Below are 22,634 nucleotides of genomic sequence, written 5' to 3'. Positions count from 1 at the left end.
TTGTCCCCCGCAAGGCCATGGGTCAGTGAGGGGCATCATGTCTCATAGTGGGGCTGGCCATGTGGTCCTCTCTGTGGACTGGCTGCTCTAATTGGGATCATCGTCCTCAAGGCCTGGTGGGCCAGGATGTGCCCCACTCTCTCCTCCTCCCCCTTCATCTGCTCCCATATGCTCCAATCAGATATGTCCTTCTCCCGGAGCTGCAGATCCAGTGCTGTCCTCTGAAATAAATTCTTCTGGGGGGAGGGGCAGGTGTCCACGTAGTTGGGATTGGGGCCGGCCCCTCAGACCTCTCCACTGGTCCTGCTTGCCTTTCTTGATGGTAGCGTGGGCCCCCCTTTCTGGTTCTGGGATGGTGCATTTTAAGCGTAGAGGGGAGGCAGAACTGACCAGTCCCTTGTTAGTGCCATCGAATGGGTGCTGTTCACGGTTTTCATTTTTGTGGGTATAGTTTCGCATCTCATTATGGTTTTATTACAAATTGAATAATACTGAATACTCATGATAATAAGCTATTCAGTTTTCTTTTTTGGTGAAGTTTCTGTTTAAATATTTGTCCATTTTTATTATTGACTTGTAGGATTTCTTAATATATTGTGACTATAAGCCGTTTGTTTAGTGCACGTATTGCAAATATTTTTTCCCATCCTATCACTCCTTTCTTTTATTATAAAGAAATCACTTTCTTAGAGGCTCCTATAGCTTTTATAACAAAACAATCCATACATCAATTGTATCAGCACATTTGTTCATATGTCGCCATCATCACTTTCAAAATATTTTCTTTCTGCTCAAGACCTTGGGTATCAGCTCCTCTTTTTTCCCTCCCTCCCCCACCCTCCCACCCTCATGGACCCCTGATAAATTGTAAGTTATTATTACTTTCATATCTTACACTGCCCACTGTCTCCCTTCACCCATGTTTCTGTTGTTTGCCCCCGGGGGGAAGGTGTTATACGTTGATTCTTGCGATCAGTTCCCTTTCTCCTCCACCTTCCCCTCCCCTCACGGTCTCGCTACTCGCATCGCTATCCCTGGGGTGTTTCTCCTCCTGGATTCCCTGTGTCCAGAGCTCTTTCCTGTACCAGTGTACACGCTCCGGACTAGCAGCTTGAAACCACCCGCTAGCTGCTCTTGGGTCTTCTGTTTCTGTCTCAGCACCCTGGGAGCATTCGGTCCTGTCTCGGAGGGTTTCTGTGAGTCAGCCTGGGCTCAATGGTGGTGAGTCTGGGTGTTTTTATTTTCTTGATGTCTTTGTTAAAAGACAGAATTTGCCATCGTAACGGCTCCTTAAATGCACATTCAGGGACATTGATTATATTCACTATGTTTTGCATCCATCACCACTGACTGCCCAGTTCCCGAGTGTTTTCAGCATTTCCCCAAACAGAAACAGCGCTACCCTCCATGTAGGTCTCCCCTCGCCTCAGCCCCCTGATTTTCTGCTTCTTCGGATGCCTAACTGCTTGATCCAGGGCCGAGCACTGTGTGCTGTTGAGGAAGTCTGGATGAAGGCGTGGGTGTGTGTTTCAAGGTTGAGTTTTAGTCTGGCAAGTCGATGTATTACCACAAAACCTTTTGATCCTGTCAGGCTTACTTTTCTGCCTCTTATGGCAGAAGCTCTTCATGTTTACTGTCTGGGCTGGAACGCCAGGGACACCCAGCTCTCGGCCAAAAAACTGTCCACCCACCACCCCCCTGTGGGTGTCTCCCTCTATTCTGATGTCCCGCCTCAGACTCTAGCCTCCTCAGCAGCGCAGAGACTCCTGCTCTGCCTGGTTCCGCCTCCCCACACCCAGATGAAAGCTGGGCACAGTGGGCTCCCCGCCACAGCTTCCTTTCCCTCACAGCCCAGACCCAGTCCTGCACACAGTGCCTGAAAGCAGCTGCCTCGGAGACAAGGGCGTGTCCAAAAGTGTGTGGACAATTCAAAGATGATGGAATTTCCTCAGCAACTTTTTGAAGCCCCCTCCCACTCCTGTTTAGTCCAGTTCTGGGGGGCCATAATCCAGTTCCAGTTACTCTGCCTTAGCCTGAAGTGGAAGTCGTGTTCAGTTTGGGGTGTGACATTGAGGTCTTGCTGTCTGTGAAGATCCAGGTGGAAATGCCCATCAGGCAGTTGGCTGCTCCTGTGTGGAACTGGATACAGCAGGAGCCGGAGATCCCGATCCGGTCCCTTGTGGTGGGGGCCAGCGGAGTGGACGCGCTCACTCAGCTACAGAATAGGAGGGGAGCAAATAGAACATATCATTTCCTCTTGAAAAGCTTGAGCCAGGGTAACGAAAGAAGCAGGCAGGGAGCGGGGACACCAGTGTCACCGAAACCTGGGAGGGTGCAGGTGTCAGGAGCCCCACCTTCTCTCTACTGTGTAGTCCAGAGAGGAGCCTAAGTTAGCAAATCCAAACAGAGCCAGCGAGAGCCGACGGAATTGGTGGGCAGACCACCCAGCTCACAGAATCAAAGCGAGAGCCACAGCTCCCCAGGCCTCTTCAGGGGTCCCCGATAAAGACACCCCCACACACACAGGATACATGCACGTGCGCTCCCTGATTTTCCTTCTCTTTGTCACCATCTCTGCTCATTCCTGCTTCGTTCAGATAGCGCAAGGACTTCTATACCAGGTGGGGACCCTGGCTCCCACCAGCCCCGAGTTTCAGACCAAAGAGAAAAGGGAGTTTTCCCTGCCAATCGCAGGTGGAAAAATCCCAGAGAGGGGTTCTGATTGGCTGGGCCTTGTTCCCTTACTCATCCTGGAACTCAGGAGTTGAGGGCGACAGGGTGTTTCCGGAAGGGGGCAAGTACGGTGAGCAGATAAACAAAACCCTCCTGTCTTGTGTCTGTCTCCCAGGTGGCCATGGAGGCTGGCGGGCTCCCCCTGGAGCTGTGGCGCATGATCCTAGCCTACCTGCACCTGCCTGACCTGGGCCGCTGCAGCCTGGTGTGCAGGGCCTGGTACGAGCTGATCCTCAGCCTGGACAGCACGCGCTGGCGGCAGCTGTGCCTGGGCTGCACCGAGTGCCGCCACCCCAACTGGCCCAACCAGCCGGATGTGGAGCCGGAGTCATGGCGGGAAGCCTTCAAGCAGCACTACCTGGCCTCCAAGACCTGGACCAAGAACGCCCTGGACGCCGAGTCCTCGGCGTGCTTTTCTCTGTTTTGCCGGAGAAGGGAGCGGCGGACCCTGAGGGTTGGGCCGGGCCGTGAGCTGGACAGCCTGGGCAGTGCTCTGGCCATGGCCAATCTGTATGACCGGATTGTGCTGTTCCCAGGTGTGTACGAGGAGCAAGGGGAGATCATCCTGAAGGTGCCCGTGGAGATTGTGGGCCACGGGAAGCTGGGTGAGGTGGCCCTGCTGGCCAGCATCGACCAGCACTGCTCCACCACGCGCCTGTGCAACCTGGTCTTCATGCCGGCCTGGTTCTCCCCCATCATGTATAAGGTGGGTGTCCGCATCACCCAGGCTCTCTCCAGGCCGGGGCCTCCTCGCAGCGGGTTGGCAGCCCCTTGGTTGTTTGAACGAAAGGTTGGGCAATTAATTATATTACCTTGGGCACACCGCTCTGAGTTGGGAATTGACTGGAAACAGACACCGACATCTGTAGACATTAACAGTTCTTCCTTGTTCCTGGCAGAGCCGGGTTAAAAAGTGAGGCTCTGACTCCACGCCAGACTTGGTTGGCACGTCTCTTCTACACTGGGCCACCGGCCCCAGGTGGGGCTGCTAGGTGGGAAAGGCGTGTTTTGAGGTAGCAGCGAGCATGTGAGCTGTTCCCGACAGGTGTGCCCAGAGCGCGCCAAGGAGAGGAGAGCGTGAGCTTCCGCATATGGCACTGCCCTGTGCAGGGTCAGACTTCTACAGGATTAGTCCCTTCTCCAGGGAAGCTGGAGATAGGATCAAGAAAGTTTAGTTCAACACCCCACCCTCCTGGGAGATAGAGCTGAAGTTCCTGATAGGACAGTCTACAGCTGTATGCACCTGGCCCAGAACTTGACTAGAAAGCCCAGATGATGTGCCTCCAGAAACCAGACTCCGGCCGTCGAGTCAGTTCTGACTCCTAGTGACCCATGGGACAGGGTCGAACTGGCCCTGCAGGTTTCCAAGACCGCAACTCTTTACGGGAGTGCAAAGCCTCCTCTTTCTCCCGATTATGAGCCTAGTTGATAAAACGATATTGCCACTTATGACTACAAGTCACATCGCACTTGTCTCATGTCAGTAATAGCCATTGTCCTCCCCGTCATTATGATGGACATTTCTGGGTACAGCCCTCGCCTCATTGATTCTTCCCCATAGTTCTGTGACCTGCTCTGAGTTTATCAATGCGGGAAGTGAGGCTCAACAAGATTAAGTGGTGTCCCCATGTCTCAGAACAGGTAAAGGACAGAGCTAGGATTCCAAGCCTGTACCCATGACCCGGGAGACTCCATCTGTGGTCTCCTGGGACCATCCTTTCTGGTAGATGGGGTCAGTGTTCCCTCCTTCAGACAGGAGCTTTGAAGCTTAGAGATGCTAAACAGCTCTCTCAAGTGGGTAATTAGTGATGCTAGGACTCAAAGCACTAAGCACTTTTCAAATGCATCATGCTGGCTTTCCTAAAAACTCAGTAGCTTGCTTATTTAGCACTAGTGTGTCTTGGAGGAGTGGGGAGCTTTTCTTGGGTTAGACTGCAGATTCAGAAAGAGACGTGGGGTCTAGAAAGAGCAAGGGCCAGACTCCCTATCTTGCATACTATATTCATCGTTAGAGTAATGTGTTCATGTCAGTCCCTACCAAGCGTGTGACTGTAGATCCTCAAGGGATGGAGCCTGGCCTTACCCTTCTTTGTAGCGCATCATCTGGCTTTGTGCGTAATCTATATTAGGGCTCGGCCTGTGACTGTCTTCTACGCTAGCACGTCTTTGGGAAGGGCACAGGGCCTTGGGTGATTTTACAGCAGTTTTCAGTGATTGTGGAGAATGTTGGAAATGACGTTTCTTCAGCGAGCTGGGAAGGATGGCAGCTCCAAATGGTTTTCCCTCTCTGGTGCAGAGCAGGTCCCCAGCTGACATGCTCTCCTGGGGGAGGGGGCCTCTGTTCCACCCCATGCCTGTGCTTGCTTCAGTCACCAAAATGATCATCCAACCAAATGACCTCCCCATGATCCACCCTCCTTAAGAGCTCCCTGGCGTGCTGACCAGCAGAGCAAGCCTCCCCCCTGCTGTTCTATTCATGTTCTCTGTTCTCACTCCCCAGACAACATCCGGTCATGTCCAGTTTGACAACTGCAACTTTGAGAATGGGCACATCCAGGTCCATGGCCCAGGCACATGCCAGGTGAAGTTCTGTGTCTTCAAGAACACCCACGTCTTCCTGCATAACGTGCCCCTGTGTATCCTGGAAAACTGCGAGTTTGTGGGCAGCGAAAACAATTCCGTGACTGTGGAGGGCCACCCGTCTGCAGATAAGAACTGGGCCTACAAGTATCTGTTGGGACTGATCAAGGCTTCTCCCAGCTTCCTCCCCACGGGGGACTCTGACTCCTTACTGCCCTTGGACCTAGAGAGCAGGGACCAGGCCTGGAGCCCAAGGACCTGTGACATTGTCATTGAGGGTAGCCAGAGCCCCACCAGCCCAGCATCTAGCTCCCCGAAGCCGGACTCCAAGCCTGGTTCCCAGGAGGCAGAGGTGGGCAGTGATGGGGAAGGGGTGGCCCAGACCCCTGACAGCAGCGACGGTGGTCTGAGTCCCAGCGGCGAGGATGAGGATGAGGACCAGCTCACATACCGACTGTCCTACCAAGTGCAGGGCCCTCGCCCCGTACTGGGGGGCTCTTTTCTGAGTCCGCCGCTGCCGGGAGCCTCCATCCAGCTGCCCAGCTGCTTAGTGCTGAACTCCCTGCAGCAAGAGCTGCAGAAGGACAAGGAGGCTATGGCCCTAGCCAGCTCCGTGCAGGGCTGCCTCATCCGCAAGTGCCTCTTCCGGGACGGGAAGGGGGGTGTCTTCGTCTGCTCCTATGGTCGGGCCAAGATGGAAGGAAACATCTTCCGGAACCTGACATATGCAGTGCGGTGTATACACAACAGCAAGGTGATGTCATGGGGCCATGCGCCCTCACTGGGTCACACAGCAGCGTCCACAGGTCAGACCTGAACCCAGGTCTCTTAACTCCTCGCTGTTCTTTCCTTGAACAGACGAGAGAACGAGGAAAGTCCTAATGCACCCTCACCATCTAAAGTGCCCACACGGCAAGTCCTCTGATGCCCTGGCCTCGGGGATTTCCCTCACGTTCCGTTCTTCTTCCCCACGCAGTCCCGTCGCCCTCTCCGTCACTTGTTCCCTCGACTGCTTTTCAGAGCCAGTGGCTCTCCAAACTGCCAGCCCGCCTGGTGCCAGACAGACCTTCTCAAACCACATGCTCGATCCTTACCATGCAAACGCGCTAAAGAAAACTGTCTTACTGATGATGTCAGATCTTCCATTTATAAGAGAACCCATAAAATAGCTTACTTAACAGGTTATGGGGTTCTGAAACATTTGTAATTTTATTTTTAAAAGCAGACAATTGATTTTGCAATATAATTATAAGATGCTTATGTGGTTAGTTAATTAGAAGCCATGAGTTGGAGCTTATTATATACTTCTTTGACAATCGGTAGATTCTTGTTTTCACCCACTGGTTACAACGATGTGTATGAAGAATCTACCGTGACTAGTATACTGCTAGGGACCAGGGACACTGCAGTGAAAAAGTGTGGTGTCGGGAGCAGAGCCCGGGGTCTCTTAGTGATGGCTGCATGACCTCGAACAAGTCACACCCCCTCTCTGGTCCCCAGCATCCTTGGTTCTTCAAGTCATTGTGTCTGCATATTACACACACCCTTGGTGGTGCAGTTGTTAAGCACTTAGCTGCTATCAAAAGGCCAGCCTTTCAAACCTACCAGCCCCCTCTGTGGGAGGACCATGTGGCAGCCTGCTTCCATAAAGATGGTTGTCATTCGGTGCTCCAGCTCATAACCTGAGGACACACTGTCCAGTTCCCGTGGTTGAGCCCATGGTTGCTCCACAGTGTCAGTCCATCTCACGGAGGGGCTTCCTGCTTGTCGGGGGCTGGCGCCGTGGGACCCCCGGGCAGCTCTGCTCTGCCCTGTGGGGTCGCTATGAGTTGCAGTCTGCTGTAGAGCACCAGGCTTTTCATCCTCCAGCCTTTAAAACGGCTCTCCCCGGCACTCGTTTCTCTTTGTACTTATTTATTTAAGCCGTTTGATGGGGGGCTCGGACAGCTCTTAGCACAACCCATCGTCCATCCATTGCGGAAAACACATTTGTACTTAGTTGTCATTGTTTTCAAAACATTTTCTTTCTACTTGAGCCCTTGGGTATCAGTCATTTTTCTAAACACAGTAGTGTGACGGGCATGTAGTTTATCTACCACGCCAGTCAGTAGTTGAAAACGTATTAGAAGGAGGTGTGCCATCTGTCACTCATTTTTAAGTTGATACTCAAGCTTTTTTTTAATCTTGTTTAAATAGTTGTGGACGATAGAATGTCTGGTATATTTTAAGTAAGTCACATCTGAAAGTAAAGCTGGTGTGGATATTCTTGTAAAGGAATGCCTTGGAGCTGGAGCCCACTGCCATGGAGTCAGTTCTGACGCAGAGAGACCCAACAGGACAGAGTAGAACTGTCCCGCTGGGTTTCTGGGATTATAGGATTGTGTGGGAGTAAACAGCCTCTTCTTTCCTCCTGCAGAGCACCTGATGGGTTTGAACCACTAACCTTGCAGTTAGCAGAGCTCAATGTGTAGCCCACTATACCTACCACCAAGGCTCCTTGCCGAGATACCATAGCTATTTAGATATCATCAAAATTCACCCTTGCACAGGGTACAATTTAGCGGCTCTTGCTATATTCACAACCATCCCCACTCTCTAATTCCAGAATATTCTCATCACTCCAAAAAGAAGCCTATATGCCCTTATGGATGTTAGCTGTCACTACCCATTCCCCTGCCCAGCCCCTGGGACCCACGAGTTTACTTTCTCTCTGTCTGGATTTGCCTATTTTGGATATTGTATGTGGTCTTTAGTATCTGACTTCTTAGCATAGTGTTTCTAAGGCCATCCATGCTGTTGTCCATTCCTTGTTACGCTGCGTAGTATTCCAGGGTATGAGTAGACCCTATGCTAGTCATGCATTCATCCACTCCATAATGTTCCACTTTTCATCCTTTGTGAATCGTGCTGCTGGGACCGTCTGTGTTTCAGTTCTTGTGTGGACAGACGTGTTTTCATCCTCTGGGTATGTCCCTACGAGTGAAAGTGCCATCACGTGGCCACGCTATTTTTGGCTTTTTGAAGATTGCCAAAATGTTTTCCAGAGTGGATGCGCTATTTTGCATTCCCACCAGCAATGTGTGAAGGTTCAAATTTCTTCACCAACACGTAGGATTGTCTGTCTCTGTTACTATATTCATCCTGCCAAGTATGCTGTGGCTATACCCAGTTGAAAAGAAAATTTCTTCTCAGTGGACTTAAATTATTTTAGAGCCAGAAAATTTGGGCAGCAACTTCAGAGAATTCCTACATCAGTTGCATTTTTTTAACTTGCTATTTGCAATAGCTTCAGAGCTACAGAAAAAATGATCAGATTACAAGGAAGAATTCCCATGTCTCTTCCACTCAGATTCCTCAGTGGATCAACATTTGCTGTACTCTATCGATACATTTCTGTGTTGTTGTTTTCCTGAAGTATTTGATAGAGACCATTCTAATTTTAATACTTAAAGATATTCTCTGAAAAACAAAGGGTACCATTTAAATAACCACAAGAACCAGACCACCCACCACCATTGGGTCATGGCTCACTTTGTCCTGGAGTGACCACCTGTAGGGCCCAGAGCCTTCACACTCCCATCTCCCAAGGCTGTCAATTGGTTGGAAGCAGGCTGCTGTCTGTCTCTTTCTCCCACGTAGCAGCTACTAGATTCCAGCTACTGGCCTTCTGGTCAGCCGCCTGGTGCTTTTAACCCCTCCTCCACCAGGGCTCCTAAATGGCCACCATAGAGACCACAAAATCAAGACATCAACCTGATGGAACTCTCTAGTCCACAAGCCCCAGACACAGTGGCCAGTTATCCTAATGGTGCCTTCCGTACATCCCAGTCTCCTTAGCATCTTTTACTCTGCTTCAGTGCCTCAGTCTTGCCCAGTCACTCAAGGTGTACAGGCCAGTTGTGTACCGTCTTCCGGTTTCACCGAGGGGCCCTGGTAATGCAGTAGCTGAAGCGCTGTGGCTGCTGAAGTCCCTGGTTTGAAGCCATCAGCTCCGGCTCCCTTGTGGAAAAAGGAGGCATTCTGCTTTGAAGATTTAGAAGCTCAGGAACCCCTCGCAGGGAGGGAGCAGTTCTACCTGCCCCACGGGGTCGCTCTGAGTCGGAAGGACTTGAAGGCAAGTCGTGGGTGGTCTCCTTGTTTGTTGCTTCGCTCATTGCCGCCTCTGATCCCGTCTCATGCAGATCGTCATGCTGAGGAATGACATTTACCGCTGCAGAGCGTCCGGCATCTTTCTTCGCTTGGAGGGTGGCGGCTTGATCGCTGGCAACAACATTTACCACAATGCGGAGGCTGGCGTGGACATACGGAAAAAATCCAACCCGCTCATCCTGGTACTTCTCTCTGCCTTCGGTCCATCCCCTTCTCAGGAGGGCCCTGGGGTTTTGGCGCTATCCAAGCAAATGCTGCCATCCTGAATTTACCTTGCTTCTTGTTGGCACGTGACTCCTGCTGTGGTCTCGGTGGCCTTTGTTTCTGGGGAATCGTTTTGGAAAAGAGCAAGCAGGGGTTGGATTTAGGCTATACATTAACAGCGGGAAAATGATTGCTCATTGTGATCAGAAAAACTTAAGTCCCTGTGCAAAAGCCAGTGCACTGGAAGGCTGGCAGAAAACCTTGGCTTCCAATCGCCAGACTTCCTGTGTGACACCGGCCCTGGCTCCCGGATTGTACAAAGGTATTAGACGCGTGGACCCTAATGATCCTTCTATGACCATGGGCCCGTGGGAAAGCGAGCTCCCAGAGGCAGCTGCCCTGAAGGAGACGGGAAGACAAGACACGAAACGGCCTTCACCTTTCTCTGAACGTGATGTCCTGGGCGATACCTGGTGAACATTCCTTTGTATCAGGCTGTTCCCCACCTAGGAAGGAATTCTGGGGTGCAGTGGTTCAGGGCCTGACCACTGAATAAACAGCTGGCAGTGTGAGTCCCCCAGCTGCTTCATGGGAGAGAGATGGGGCAGTCTGCTACCCTGGCACTCACTGTCTTGAAACCCCAGGGGGCAGCTCTGTGCCACCCTGTGGACTAACTGTGAGTTGGACAGGTGGCAGTGGGTGTGGTTGGGTTTGGAGCCCCTGGCAGTGAGTGCCAGTCTAATTTCGGCCTTGGCGGCTGTGAGGACTCCGGTATTCCTGGTCTCCACGGGTTTCGGTGTGTGGTCTATGCAGGAGGGACGGGGCAGCAGCCTGGCCCAGCCGCTTGGGCACGCGTTGAGGGTCCTCCGTGGGTGTGTTCATCCTGGCCTGGCTGTGTGGGCAGCGGGCGGCTGGGCACGCCACTTCCCGCTGGCTCGCTGGCCCTTCCTCACCCTGTCCCATCTTCCCTTGCAGTGTAACCAGATCCACCACGGCCTGCGCTCTGGCATCGTCGTCCTTGGCAATGGGAAAGGCGTCATCCGGAACAATCAGATCTTCTCTAACAAGGAGGCTGGCATCTATATCCTGTACCACGGGAACCCAGTTGTGAGGTATGCCCCTGGGGACCCGCTCATCACACCTGCCACACCCCTCCTTTACTCGCTTGCCCCTGTCTCCCTCCTTCCTGTCTGGTTTGTATTTGAAAGCATACGTGTTTGACTCAAGCCATGCTCCAGACACAAGCAGAGAAGAGAGCTCCCCCACAAACCCCACAATAACCCAGCGGCTCTCTTCTGACTGACTGTATGCAGGTGTCTTGATCAGTAGACACCACAGGCACTCACAGCGAAGGACAACAGCGGTCAGTATGGGCAGGCCCCATCCCTCGGGGCTTGCTCTCATCCAGAAGACAGACATACAACAAAATGGAAACAAGTCCATCACTCAGGGACTTAGCGAAAAAGACAAGGGAAGGCAAATGTGCTGTTCCAAAGCCTATTCGTTACCAGGGAAGGTCAGGGAGCCCCGGGGCAGAGGCTGGAGAGTCACAGGTCTGCGTGCCCACTACCAGCGGCCCAAGAGAAAGGAGGTTTCTGCTCCTGTAACAATGGACAGCCTCCACACCAAAGGGGCAGCCCTCTACGGGGCGTTATGAGTCAGAATCTATGCCGTGCAATTGAGGGGAGGCAGGGAGGAAAGGGGTCCTGCTTACAGATCATTGGTCAAGAGTAGAGGTTAGTTCCTACTGAAGATGGGGGCCCCTTAGAGGCAGAGTGTCTCTCTCAGGGTGTTGGACACAGATCACTCCTCAGCAAGCCCAGCACAGCCTCCTAGGAATTGTGTCCCCCACCAAGGCCTGGTGTCTTGCCCATGGGTTCTGTGGCGCCATCACGTCTGCTTCAGGTGGTGGCTGGCAGTCAGGCCACAGAGCCGGGTAGCATTGTGCTGACACGGCACGGCTGTGGGGCCAACTTGGCTCCGTGTCTGCCTCGTAGGGCTTCCGGGAAGATTCTGTGCCATCTCAGGAAGTCCACAGAAGGAGGGCGCTGCATTGGTGTTGGGGTCCTGGCGTCACCTCTTTGCCTTGCTCTCTTTCCGTTGTAGTGGGAACCACATTTTCAAGGGCCGGGCTGCCGGCATAGCGGTGAACGAGAATGGCAAAGGCCTCATCACAGGTATGCGGTGAGACGGCCGTGGAGCGGCCCCTGCCTTCTCCTCCTCCTGGCTGTGGGGTCTTCCACCACTGCTCCACCTTGCCAGACTTGGGCCACTACCTCGGGAGGGAGGGAGGGTGGCTCTGCTCTCTGCCAGGCCCTGTGCGCACAGGGTCTTACTTGGTGACTCATGGAATCCTTTCAGAAACACTGATGCCCAGCAGAGTGTCTGAACCCGTCTCCTGGGCTCTGTGTGGCTTTCTGCCTGCCCTGGAAATCCACTCCCCACACCCCTCCTGCCTGGCCAAGTCCTGCACAGCTTCAAGCCCTGGCGGAAACATCACTGCCTCAGGGAAGCCTCCCCTGGCCTCCCAGTACACAGGGACTCGCACAAGTGAGCCGCTCGCTCAGGGTCAGGCTCGGCTGCTACGAGGTGGCAGATTGGATAAGGCGAGATCCCGTGGGCCTGGTCCAGGACCGGAGCCGCAGCCCAGAGCACAGCCAGACCTGGCCCCTGGAACCATCCGTTCCTCAGACACGTGTGCAGGCCGTGCCAGGAGGTGAGGCTGCGGCAGTCAGCTCAACAGACACCGTCTGTGCTCTCAGGAGCTGATGTAAGAGGGAATGCAAATGCATCACTACACAAGGGAGAGCAGGGGAAGCCATATCTGGGCTGAGCGCTCTGCTGACGATGGGAACAAGCTGATAGTGGGACGGCATGCTAGTTCAGACTGTGTGCCTAGGGCAGGCTTTTCTGAGAAAGCGGCACTGAAGCCGAAGTGACGGGAGGAAACTGAAGCAGAGATCCTCCATGCAGAGCCACCTGTGGGGCATGCTTGGTGTGCTGTGAATGTGAGAGGTGGGGCTGTGAACAAGGGCCGAGTGGGGTGAGGTGGCGTCCCCAAGGCCAGGAGGGCCAGTCACACGGTCTCTGAACCATTGTGCCTCTGCTGCACTGCCCCTTCTGACTTGTGACTTTAGCGCACTCCCTGAAAGGTGCTGGCCCCCAGGAGCAGGGAATGGAAGGTACGGTCAGAATTCAGTGCCCAGGTCAAGGCCAGGAACAAGCACCTCCCAGGCTTGGAGGAGATGGCTGGACTCCACCCTTAGGTTATTCCCGTGGGCCACCTAAAGCTGCCTTAGCCGTAATCATCGGTCTTCAAGGCTGTTGTTGGGTGGAGGCAGCCGGCGAGTCCCCAAGACACCAAACCAGGCACAATTCCCACCTGCTGACAGCTCCCATCGGACCTGTCCTCTGCTCTGCTGCCCTCATCCCCACTGCCCGCACTGGAAGTGGCCCTCTTTCCTGCCTCTCTCCGCAGAAAACGTCATCCGGGAGAATCAGTGGGGAGGCGTGGACATCCGCCGGGGCGGGGTCCCTGTGCTCAGGAGCAACCTCATCTGCTTTGGCTATTCCGACGGCGTGGTCGTGGGCGACGAGGGCAAAGGGCTGATAGAAGGAAACACCATCTATGGTGAGGAGCTAGTCCCCGGGGCAGGGCCAGGGCAGTGGGAAGCCCAGCTTGGGGCCTAAGAGCATCAGCACCATCTGGGGTCTCAAAGAATGGGATTGTTTTCAGTCCCCACCCCCCCTGCCAACAAGAGCCACTCATCAATCCCGAGGGTCCTCTGGGCAGACCATTTGTGGACGCCATTTGTGACAGCCAAGGCAAGGCAGGAGTTGGTCTGGTCTAAGAGCCAGGCAGTTCGGCTCCACCATGAAGGAGTCAAGCTCCTGGTGCTGTAGCCTCTCTCTGAAGCCAGACAACAGACAGTCATGACGGCAACAGGTGCCCGTTGTCACTCACTGTGACCCGTGGGGCAAGCTTCTCTGAGGACACGGGCAGGAGTTCACAGTTGTTGAGGCCCGACTTTGCCCAGCCCTGCACGCACACGTGCTGCCCCATCTCATCCTTGTGACCGGCCTCCGAGGTGGGCTTGGTCACTGACCCACTGTGAAGAGGAGGAAACGGGCTCAGAGGCCCCACAGTGAGGAAACGGTCGTGCTGGGGGCTTGCCTCGCTCTGTGGCTACGGAGGGTTGGGCTGGCTGAGCGCTGAAGGCCCACTGGCCTGGGCACCAGGGGTGGAGGGCAGCTGCTGTTAAGGAGCGGCTGTGACAGCCCTCAGAGCCCCCGGTCCCTGGGAGCCGAGCCAACTGGGCGGCGGCTGATTGACTGGGGGGTTAGGCCCACCCTTGTATGCAGGAGAACCTTCAGCCAGGGGCGTGCAGGGACATGGCCTAGGCCACTTAGCAAGTGAGGGACTGCCAATGCTTTCTGCTGCCCCTCTGGGGGGGACACTGGGGCTGCTTCCCCGGAGCCGCGTGGCCATGACCAGCCTCTCTCACCGTCCCAGCCAACAAGGGCTGTGGTGTGTGGATGATGGCGTCCAGCCTGCCCCACGTCACCAGCAACCACGTCAGCTACAATGGTCTCTACGGCGTGGCGGTGTTCAGCCAGAAGGATGGCTCCGGCGAGCTCCCTGGAGGCCACGGCGCCCAGGAGAACTTCAGCGAGGACGGGGATGCCATCCTCTGGGAGACGGAGCTGGAGAAAGAGGACGAGCCGCTGCGCCGGCCCCTCGCCTTCGCGCTGGTGGAGTCGAACAGCATTAACCACAGTGGGGGTAAGCCTGCCCCAGGGCCCCAGGACCCTCCTGCAGCCACACCCCACGCTTGCTCAGGCCGTGTCTTCTGCCCCAGATACCCTCCTCCCATCCACGCATCCGCCTGAATGCAGCCTTCCACCCGCCCAGCTGGGACTCATTCCCAGGGGCCTCTGGGCTGTTCCTTCAGCTCTTTATGGCGTGGATGTGGGCAGAGAACCGAATCTCCCTCTGCTCAGTGCACCCGAGCTGACGTTTGATTCACCAAGGCGTGTGCACACGTATGTCCCCACACGTTCGCCGACGTCCCCAGACAGCATGCACAGTGAGGCCTCTCTGATGACATTCTCCCAGCTGATCAGGTGCCATGGTCCTATGGCCAGGGAGTTAACTTAGAGGCACCCAAAAGTGTGTGTTTTAAGTCCACGTTATCTTAGACTGGATTTTAAAATTCATAGGGTTCCCTCACGGTTACAGCTGCTGCCCCTCCCCAGGCCTGGCTGTGCTTTCTCTGTGAACCCAGTGTCTTCACGCATGCCCAGCCCTCAATGGCCATTTTCCCTTGCAGTGAATTTCAAATGCACTTTAGATTCGTGGCCTCAGCCTATTAACTTTTTGTGAAGAACACTTCCCACAGCAGTAGGGAGCCAGACTGCAGCCCAGTGTGAGAAGGAAAACCAACCGACACACTCTAGGAGGCCGATCCGTCTGGCTGAGGCAGACCGGGCAGTCTGGGAGTGGTCGGCAGGCTGACCCGGGCCCGAGCCATCAGGCGCCACCCTTCCCTGCCTACAGTTAGTAAAGGTTTGGCTCAGAAGGTACCACTGTTCCCGAGGTCCCCGGGTTCGGCCACTTGCCATCCAGCTTGGAAGGTTCTGCTGCATGGCTGCTGCTGCTTCCCTGCCTCTCCTACATGCCCGCTCCAAGGAAGGTGCCTGCAGGGGGTGTTCCGGGCCTGACCCTGGGACCACCTGTCCTTTCCCTCTGTAGCCTCGGGACTCTATGTGCAAAGCAGCGAGGCCCTGCACATCGTCACCAATGTGATCCATGCAAACGGAGACCGCGGCATCACCATAGCCCAGAGCAGCCAGCTCACCCACGTGACCAACAACAGCATCTCCTGCAACCGGCAGAGTGGAGTCAAGGTCGAGGCCCAGTGCAAGGTGGAGCTCAGGGGCAATGGCATCTACGACAACAGGGGCCATGGCATCATCACCAAGGGTGACAGCACTGTTGTCATCGAAAACGACATCATTGGCAACCGGGGCAGTGGGCTGCAACTGCTGCCCAGGTCTGACACAAAGGTGTGTGTGTGTGTGTGTGTGTGTGTGTGTGTGTGTGTGTGTGTGCATGTGCACATGTGATGACCCCGGGAGACTCTCCCTGCTGAGCAGTCGAACCCTAAGCCTCAGGCTGCATGGGACAATGCTGTTCCTGTCAGGGCCCAGTGTGGAGGACGTGGGTGGGCTTTACAGGGGGTGGGAGCCACATGCATCGGACCGTGAAGGCTGAGCTGCAGGAGTGGTCCCCTTCTAGATTCTGGGTGCTGGAGCAATCCGAGGTCGCTTTGTGGCCTCCTGGTCCAGGTCAGAGCTGTTTCAGTGCCTCCCTCCCAGAGGACTCTCACACAGGACCTGTGTGCAGTCATGTGCTTAAAGGGGACCTGGCCACAGGGCCTTTGCACACCTGGTCTCTGTATACCAGGTATACCCACTTCCCCACCCTCTCAGTCCTACAGCTTAGCTGTCACCTTTTTTCTGGACGCCCCCATTCCCTCAGCTGTCTGAAGTGCTTCTTCTTTGGCTTCTGTCTCAAAGAGCAGTTCCCACAGGGCTTTGGGTCTGTGCCTTGTCTGCCAACCCCACAGGACTGGGGGAGCTGGGAGCACTCCATTTGTGCAAACCACAGTGCTAGTGTTAGGGTAACAGTGCCAAGCCAGACAGACTCAGCTAGTCCTTGTGGCATTTCAGTGCTACGGGCTCTCCAGCCTCCTGTTAGCCTGAGAGGAAGGTGTGTTGCTGGCCCACGTGTGTAGTTCCCCATTGTCAGGAGCCTCTGAGTGTGACTTGTCCTGATGCCTCCCCCAGGTAATAAAGAACAGGATCCACTCCTTCCGGGCCTACGGCATTGCGGTGCGCGGCCGAGCCAAGGCCCTTGTGCAGGAAAACATCATCTTCCAGGGCAAGACCAACAAGACCATCTTTCAGCAGATCTCCAACAACAGAGAATGCGTCATGCAGAACAACAAGTTCCTGGTCTTCAAGAAAAAGTAAGTGCCGCCTGAATTAGCCTGCTAGGACCCCGGCTGGTGGGGTCCCTGCAGGAGCCAGGCCAGGCCTACGACGGAGGCTGCTAGCTCTGGTCAAATCACGGCCTGCACTTGGGTTTGGGGTCAGGCCTGGGCTGACCAGTACCTCACCCCCTGGGAGAGAACCTGTTTTAAGAGTTGGGACTACATATATGGTTTCATGTCTCAGCTCCGATTGTGTGATCTTGGGAAAGTTTCTTGACATTTCTGAACCTTAGTGAAATCCAATCCATACCACCTGGTGTGCAGCATCAGAGATGTAAGACCACAGGACCAAGTCATGCTGTACCCGTGATGAAAAATACCCGCTGCCATGTCTGCCTCTCTGCACCACACCTGCCTTACTCCCCTCCCCCCCAACTCAGTCCTCCTGTGGTCCCCGTGGCACCACTGGCCACCAAGCCTTCGCCACCGCCTCCTCCCTCGTTCACTTGGTCACCAGCTTCTAGGACATTCTTGCACTTGGTACCTCCCCTCCTCCCCCTGCTGCTACCCCACTTAAGATCCTGGCACCTCGCCCACTCACGTAAGTCTGTATGGCCAGTAAGTGGTGTTCAGTAAGCCTGTCCTAGTTGTTTGTAGAACAAGTATGGGTCATCACCAGTTATACTACTGGTTGTGACGTTGCCTTCTACGCCGTACTGACATGCCCGCACTGCTGTGGCTGCCCTGTGCATCCTGCCACGTTCACCACTATGAATCTCCCACGGCCACAGCCCTGACTGGATTCTCATATTACATAGACATGGTTGGTTAGCGTGCTCCGAGGAAACCCACCTCATACGTGAATGAGGGGGTTTCAAAAATTTGTGGGAAAAAATTGAATCAAAAGAGAACTGAAGCCTCATAAATATTTGTAAAGCCTGTGTATAAGTCTATCAGTATTGTTTTCCATTATAAACGACGTCATAAATAGAAACCTTTAAAGTGTGAAAATTACATATTTCCCCCCGCCCCACACCCTCCCTCTTCGGAGACACCCACGCAGGCTCACCAGCCCAGCACTGTGCCCACGGGCTGCTGTTAGCTAGCCCTAACTTACAGCAAAACTCACCCTTCTGAGTCGGCAGCTGTGTTTTGACAAACATGCTCTGTGGCATCACCCCTGGGAATGAACAAGGTACGGCAGAGCTCCATCAGCTCTCCGCCCCCCACCCCAGAGTTGTGTGTTCAAGAACTTCACTGATAAGAAAACAGGCTGTAGGCAATGTCTGGTGCGCCCGGCTGCTCTCCCCACCTGGTGCCTTTGTGATGTGGTGGGTTATGGTTGGGCTGCTAACCACAAGGTCAGCATCCGAAACCACCAGCCGTCTCGTGGGAAAATGAGGTTGGCCGCCTGAGAAACCTAGAGGCGCAGTTCTGCCCTGCCCTACAGGGTCCCTACGAGTTCGGAGTTCACTTGATGGCAGTGAGTTTTTGGTTCCAATACATCTGCGGTGTTATAGGTAAATAGTTCACGCGTGTTTATGAAGGAGTTTCCATGGTATGGAAGTCGCTGTTAATGTCTGGTGGTTATGGGGGCAGGGATGAACACGTATTTAAAGACAGGAAAAGGGGGCCCCTTTGAGGGAACTTGTCCCAGGCTGCTGCAGGGCTGGAAGGAGAGCTTGGGAATTTTCCCGAGACTCACACATGCTCACCCCACCCCCACCCCCACCCTTGGGCTCTCATGAATCTGAGAGACAGAACTTACAATCAGCTTTACCCACGGATCTGATGAGCCTGAGTCAGAGGGACTGCTGTGGGCGGCCTTCAGCAAGCGTGCTATACCTGTCCGAGCTCACCGACTCCCTTGTCGCACCTCTAGGTCTGACACATGGCGTCTAGTGAACCCACCAGCGCGGCCTCACCTGGAACACTCTCTCAGAGGCCCGTCCGTGGCACACAGTGGGCAGAAGGTGGCCGCCATGGCGACCCGGCTCACAGCCCGCGTGGAGGGTGGCTACCACAGGAACCGCAGCATCTTCTGCACCATCCTCTGAGGATGGAGACTGCCTCCGCTCAGGCCCGGGCCCGGGTGACTCCGGGACAGTAGCCGCATCCCTGCTCTCAGGGCCAGGCCCTGACAGGTGCTCACAGAGCTCGCCGGCCAAGGCCCTTCGAACGGTAGTGCAGTCCCGAGAAGACTCCAGGGCCGTCTCACCCTCCCGCCCTCCCTCCACCATGTGAAGCACCAGGCTCCCAGGTCTCCTGGAGACGGAGAACAAGGCATCTCTAAGACGCTTCTCCTCCACAGCCTGCAACAGGAAGGAGCTTGGAAATGAGTGTCAGCAAGAAAAGAGGGTGGAAGTCAGTCAGTGGGCTTCCACGCACTCAAGCTCTGGTTGATGATGAAGGCTTGGGGACTCTGACGCTCCGTGAGGCTTTGGTCAAGGTGTTCTGTTGAGGTACAGGGAACCACCTCTCACACCAAATACAAGCTCTTCTCAGGGAAGAGACCACTGTCCTACAATCCTTCCCCTCTCCCAGACCTCTCTGCATCCAGCAGGGTCACTACCACACCCTCCCAGCTGACTGGGGAGCCAGGCGTTGGCTTTGGTTGACTTAGACTCGGGCATGGACCAGGGAGGCCCTCTTGGAAGATGACCCCAGTGATGGCAAGAGGCCACACAGATAGTAGGGGTGCATGGCAGTCACCTTCCTTCAAGTGGCTCAAGAGGACAGATGGGTGCTAGGCTGGACAGGTGCAGGGCTGTCTCAAGGTGCCCCCCCAGACCCAGGAGGCCAAACCTTGGTGCCGGTTCTGAAGGATTCAGGCTTTACAGACTCAGCCAGAAGATGGACATGCCGTGTCTGTGTGCCCCCACTCTGTGCCTGGCCTCGGGTTGTCTTCCTCTGGCATGCCCTTCTCTGCCACGTCTACAGGGCCAGGTTTAGCTGACACACTGCCATCTCCACACAGCACTCCCACGCCTTCCCTCTGCCTCCTCAGGGTCCCCAGCACTCCCGGCTTGTTGGCTTGTTTAGGGAGCTATCCCTGTCCCACCCACTTGCCTGAGGTCTCCCATCTGTGTCCCCAGGCCAGGGCAGGGTTGATGGTATGGGTGAGGAGGAAGGCTGGCTCCCAAAGGGTTTTACCAAACCGTGTTAAGGTCCCAGAGCCAGGTGGGCTCAGACCCCAATTGCTAGAAGCAAGCTGGGCACAAGCAGCATGGACTTGGGCTGCCTGCTCCGATGCCACTTGGCTTTCCCTGTGGGGCCTTCACCAGCCTGCCGGGGTCGCTGTCACCCACTTGGATGACAGCTTCCTAGGGGAGGCTGGTCCTGTGGGGCCCTCGGTGCTGCTCTGCTGAGTGGGGCGGGAGGGGAGTGGAGGGAGCCAACACTGGTTTCTCTCAGAAGGCCTTAGGCGCAGCACTGCCCTGCACTTCCCTCTGGCCCATGTGAGTTGCTGTACAAAATGCTGCCTTCATTTTGTAAGAACTTTTCTGTGAATCAAGTGCTTAAAAAAAAAAAGCCCTCCGTAATGGAATAAAGTACTCTATTTTAAGAGGTGCCTGTGGCATTTACTTGGAAGGGTGGGCTAGCACTCCCAGGGGAGGATGCAGGCCCTGCAGGGCTCTGCCTGGCCTCCCAGAGGCCCCACTGCCTCCTGGAGGGGGATGGCAAATCCCAGGTCCCCTGCTCCCATGGGGACTCCGGATCCCAGAGTCTGTTGAGGGGCTGCGCTGATTGCTCAGGGTTTCAGTCGGTTGGGTTGACCAGTATTGCCATCCCCTGGGAGGCTTGTGAAGATCAACAGTCAGAGCCCCTCTTCTGGAGGTCTGCACATTCTTCCATACGCTCCCACGTAGCAGGTTCCAGCTGTGGGCACAGCCAGTTCCGCATGACAGTCCTTACTAGTACATGCCTAAGTACTTGAGGACGAAAGGGCTCAAGGTGTGCAGATTACCCCATGAATCTGAGACACAAGGGGCTTCCAAAAGTTCACAGGAAAATGGAATGTTCTTCACTAAAAGAACTTTTTGAGGCCCCCTTGTATGTGGTAAACCAAACAATAGACCAAGAATTAATAGGGAATCTGGGTAGAGTATATAGGAGTCATTTGTATTGTCTTTGAACGTCTAAGTGTGAAATGACATCCAAGTATACACAAACCTATGGACACCCGATCCAGCCCTGGGCCTGCAGGAGACAGGCATTCTGGCAAATGGCTTGGTGAGATCAAGGTAGCTTCTGTGAAGGTGCTGGTGAATGTGGGTTTTGAGCCAGAAAACACCTTGTCTGATTCTCATTCTACAGATGTTTACTGCCTGTCACTGGCCAGAGAGAGCGGAGTGCGGTGGGTTTGTGGCCCTCTGAGAACTCGGGCCATAGCCACGTCAACCACTGTGCTTGCAGATGTTCTCGGGGACACGTAGACCTCCTGGCACATTTGCCTTGCAGTCAATGCCACCCCTCCCGCTTGTGACTGTCTGAAAGTGGGCTGCTTCCCAACCAGGACCAGGGTTGTCCAGAGGGGCCAGTCACATGACACAGCCCCGTCATTCCTAGAACTGAAGCCTCAAAATGCCAAACCCATTGGAAAAGATTTTTATGGAAACCGTTCCCCTTGAGAGTACACGAGGGGGCCTTTTCCCAAAGGCAGACCGGTGTGGTGGGTGCAGAATCACTGGCTGGGAGCAGACACACGAGATGGAGAGCACGGAAGGTGGGCGCTTCGCATGTATTGTTGCCTTGGAAGGGACACTGAGACAACATCCCAGAACTAGACCGTCCCTGCTCCTCTACCTGACCTTAACAGTGGCCCAGCAGCCAACTGTGGAACCGTTTCCTTTCCCATTTGTGCCAAGAGCTGAACTTTGGTTGGGAAGAACCTCCCTTTCTCCTTTGGCCCTGGCTCCCAGCTACGCACCACAGACCTCACCTGCTTCCGTCTGCAAAGTCCTGGAGGTCTGGGGCCAAGCACAGTCCATGATCCGGTCTGTCCCGTCATATTCCTGGTCCAGTCAGCTCCTCCGCACAATGATTTCCCCATCCCCCCCAGGGGCAATCCGCACCCACTCCCACTGCCTTCTAGGTTGCCTTTCCAGAGTTAGGAGGCTGGAGAGATGAAACCCAAGGCTCCCTCGCTGCTCAGGGTGTCAGTGTAAAGGGGGTCCCTACACTTGTGCATAGGAAGGAAGCATGTAGGAGGCCAGGTTCCTGACTTTGACTGCCGACCGGGCCGTAGAAATGAGTGGAGAAACGCAGGCTTCCAACACACTTTGTGTGTTCTAAAAATATTTAGAAGTTTGCTTTCTGTACCGAACACTGATTCAGTCCCCTCAAAATCATGGCTTCCCAACTGGGGTCTTAAAGTCAGGAGAGCAGCCATCGAAGGTGGAACTATTGGTCTATGTCCCTTCAGAAGATAGGAAAAATGGAAGACACACGAAAATAACTTGTCCAACGGACTACTGGACCACTCTAACAGGCTCAAGAGCGCAGAGACCAGAACTGGATGGAGTCTGAGCTACCAGGACCACCTGACCTGAAAGAGATCGTATGGGAAGGCCCTGGATAGAATGGGAGAAAAGTGAGAAACAAGTGCAGGCACACTGAGCAGACGGACGGGGGAGCCCAAGACGACGCCCTTGGCCACCCTTCCAGCCGGTGCCTGGAACTCTGCCCCGTGGCTCACTTTCCGCCAGCCAACGACAGTCCTGCCAGGGACCAGTAACTAGGGAGCTAAGAGCATCTCAGAATAACCAATCATTTGACACCTACTGAGCAGTAGTTACCCACGGGCACAGTTCACAAGGATTAGGGAAAGAGCTAAGAACACAGAAGGCGTGTGACGTGTTAACCTGTGAAACAACGTGTAGGAACTGCTGAATGGAAAACTAAGCTGCTCTGTAGAGCTCCATCCAATCCACAGGAGTTTTTAAGAAAATAGTGTGGCTTTCAGGGCTGACC

The 22,634-nt window shown here is 54.6% G+C and overlaps 1 protein-coding gene across 2 annotated transcripts in view; it reads left to right on the top strand.

Annotated features, from left to right (window-relative positions):
• The window catches only part of FBXO10 (F-box protein 10), a 38,801-nt gene extending 18,575 nt beyond the window's left edge, over positions 1 to 20,226 (top strand). For both annotated transcript variants that reach the window (XM_004711003.3, XM_045296522.1), the window contains 10 exons: positions 2,849 to 3,439; positions 5,234 to 6,067; positions 9,495 to 9,644; positions 10,642 to 10,778; positions 11,773 to 11,843; positions 13,145 to 13,297; positions 14,180 to 14,449; positions 15,419 to 15,732; positions 16,516 to 16,697; positions 18,544 to 20,226. In XM_004711003.3, the coding sequence (XP_004711060.2) occupies positions 2,849 to 3,439; positions 5,234 to 6,067; positions 9,495 to 9,644; positions 10,642 to 10,778; positions 11,773 to 11,843; positions 13,145 to 13,297; positions 14,180 to 14,449; positions 15,419 to 15,732; positions 16,516 to 16,697; positions 18,544 to 18,718 (2,877 nt within the window). In that variant the 3' untranslated portion in view covers positions 18,719 to 20,226. The remainder of the gene's footprint in view (positions 1 to 2,848; positions 3,440 to 5,233; positions 6,068 to 9,494; positions 9,645 to 10,641; positions 10,779 to 11,772; positions 11,844 to 13,144; positions 13,298 to 14,179; positions 14,450 to 15,418; positions 15,733 to 16,515; positions 16,698 to 18,543) is intronic.
• The last annotated feature ends 2,408 nt before the right edge of the window (positions 20,227 to 22,634 follow it).

Source organism: Echinops telfairi, unplaced genomic scaffold, assembly GCF_000313985.2.
Source record: "Echinops telfairi isolate 266 unplaced genomic scaffold, ASM31398v2 ScPeMD7_7410;HRSCAF=8448, whole genome shotgun sequence".
Taxonomy (NCBI): domain Eukaryota; kingdom Metazoa; phylum Chordata; class Mammalia; order Afrosoricida; family Tenrecidae; genus Echinops; species Echinops telfairi.
This window is presented reverse-complemented; position numbering and strand designations above follow the sequence as displayed.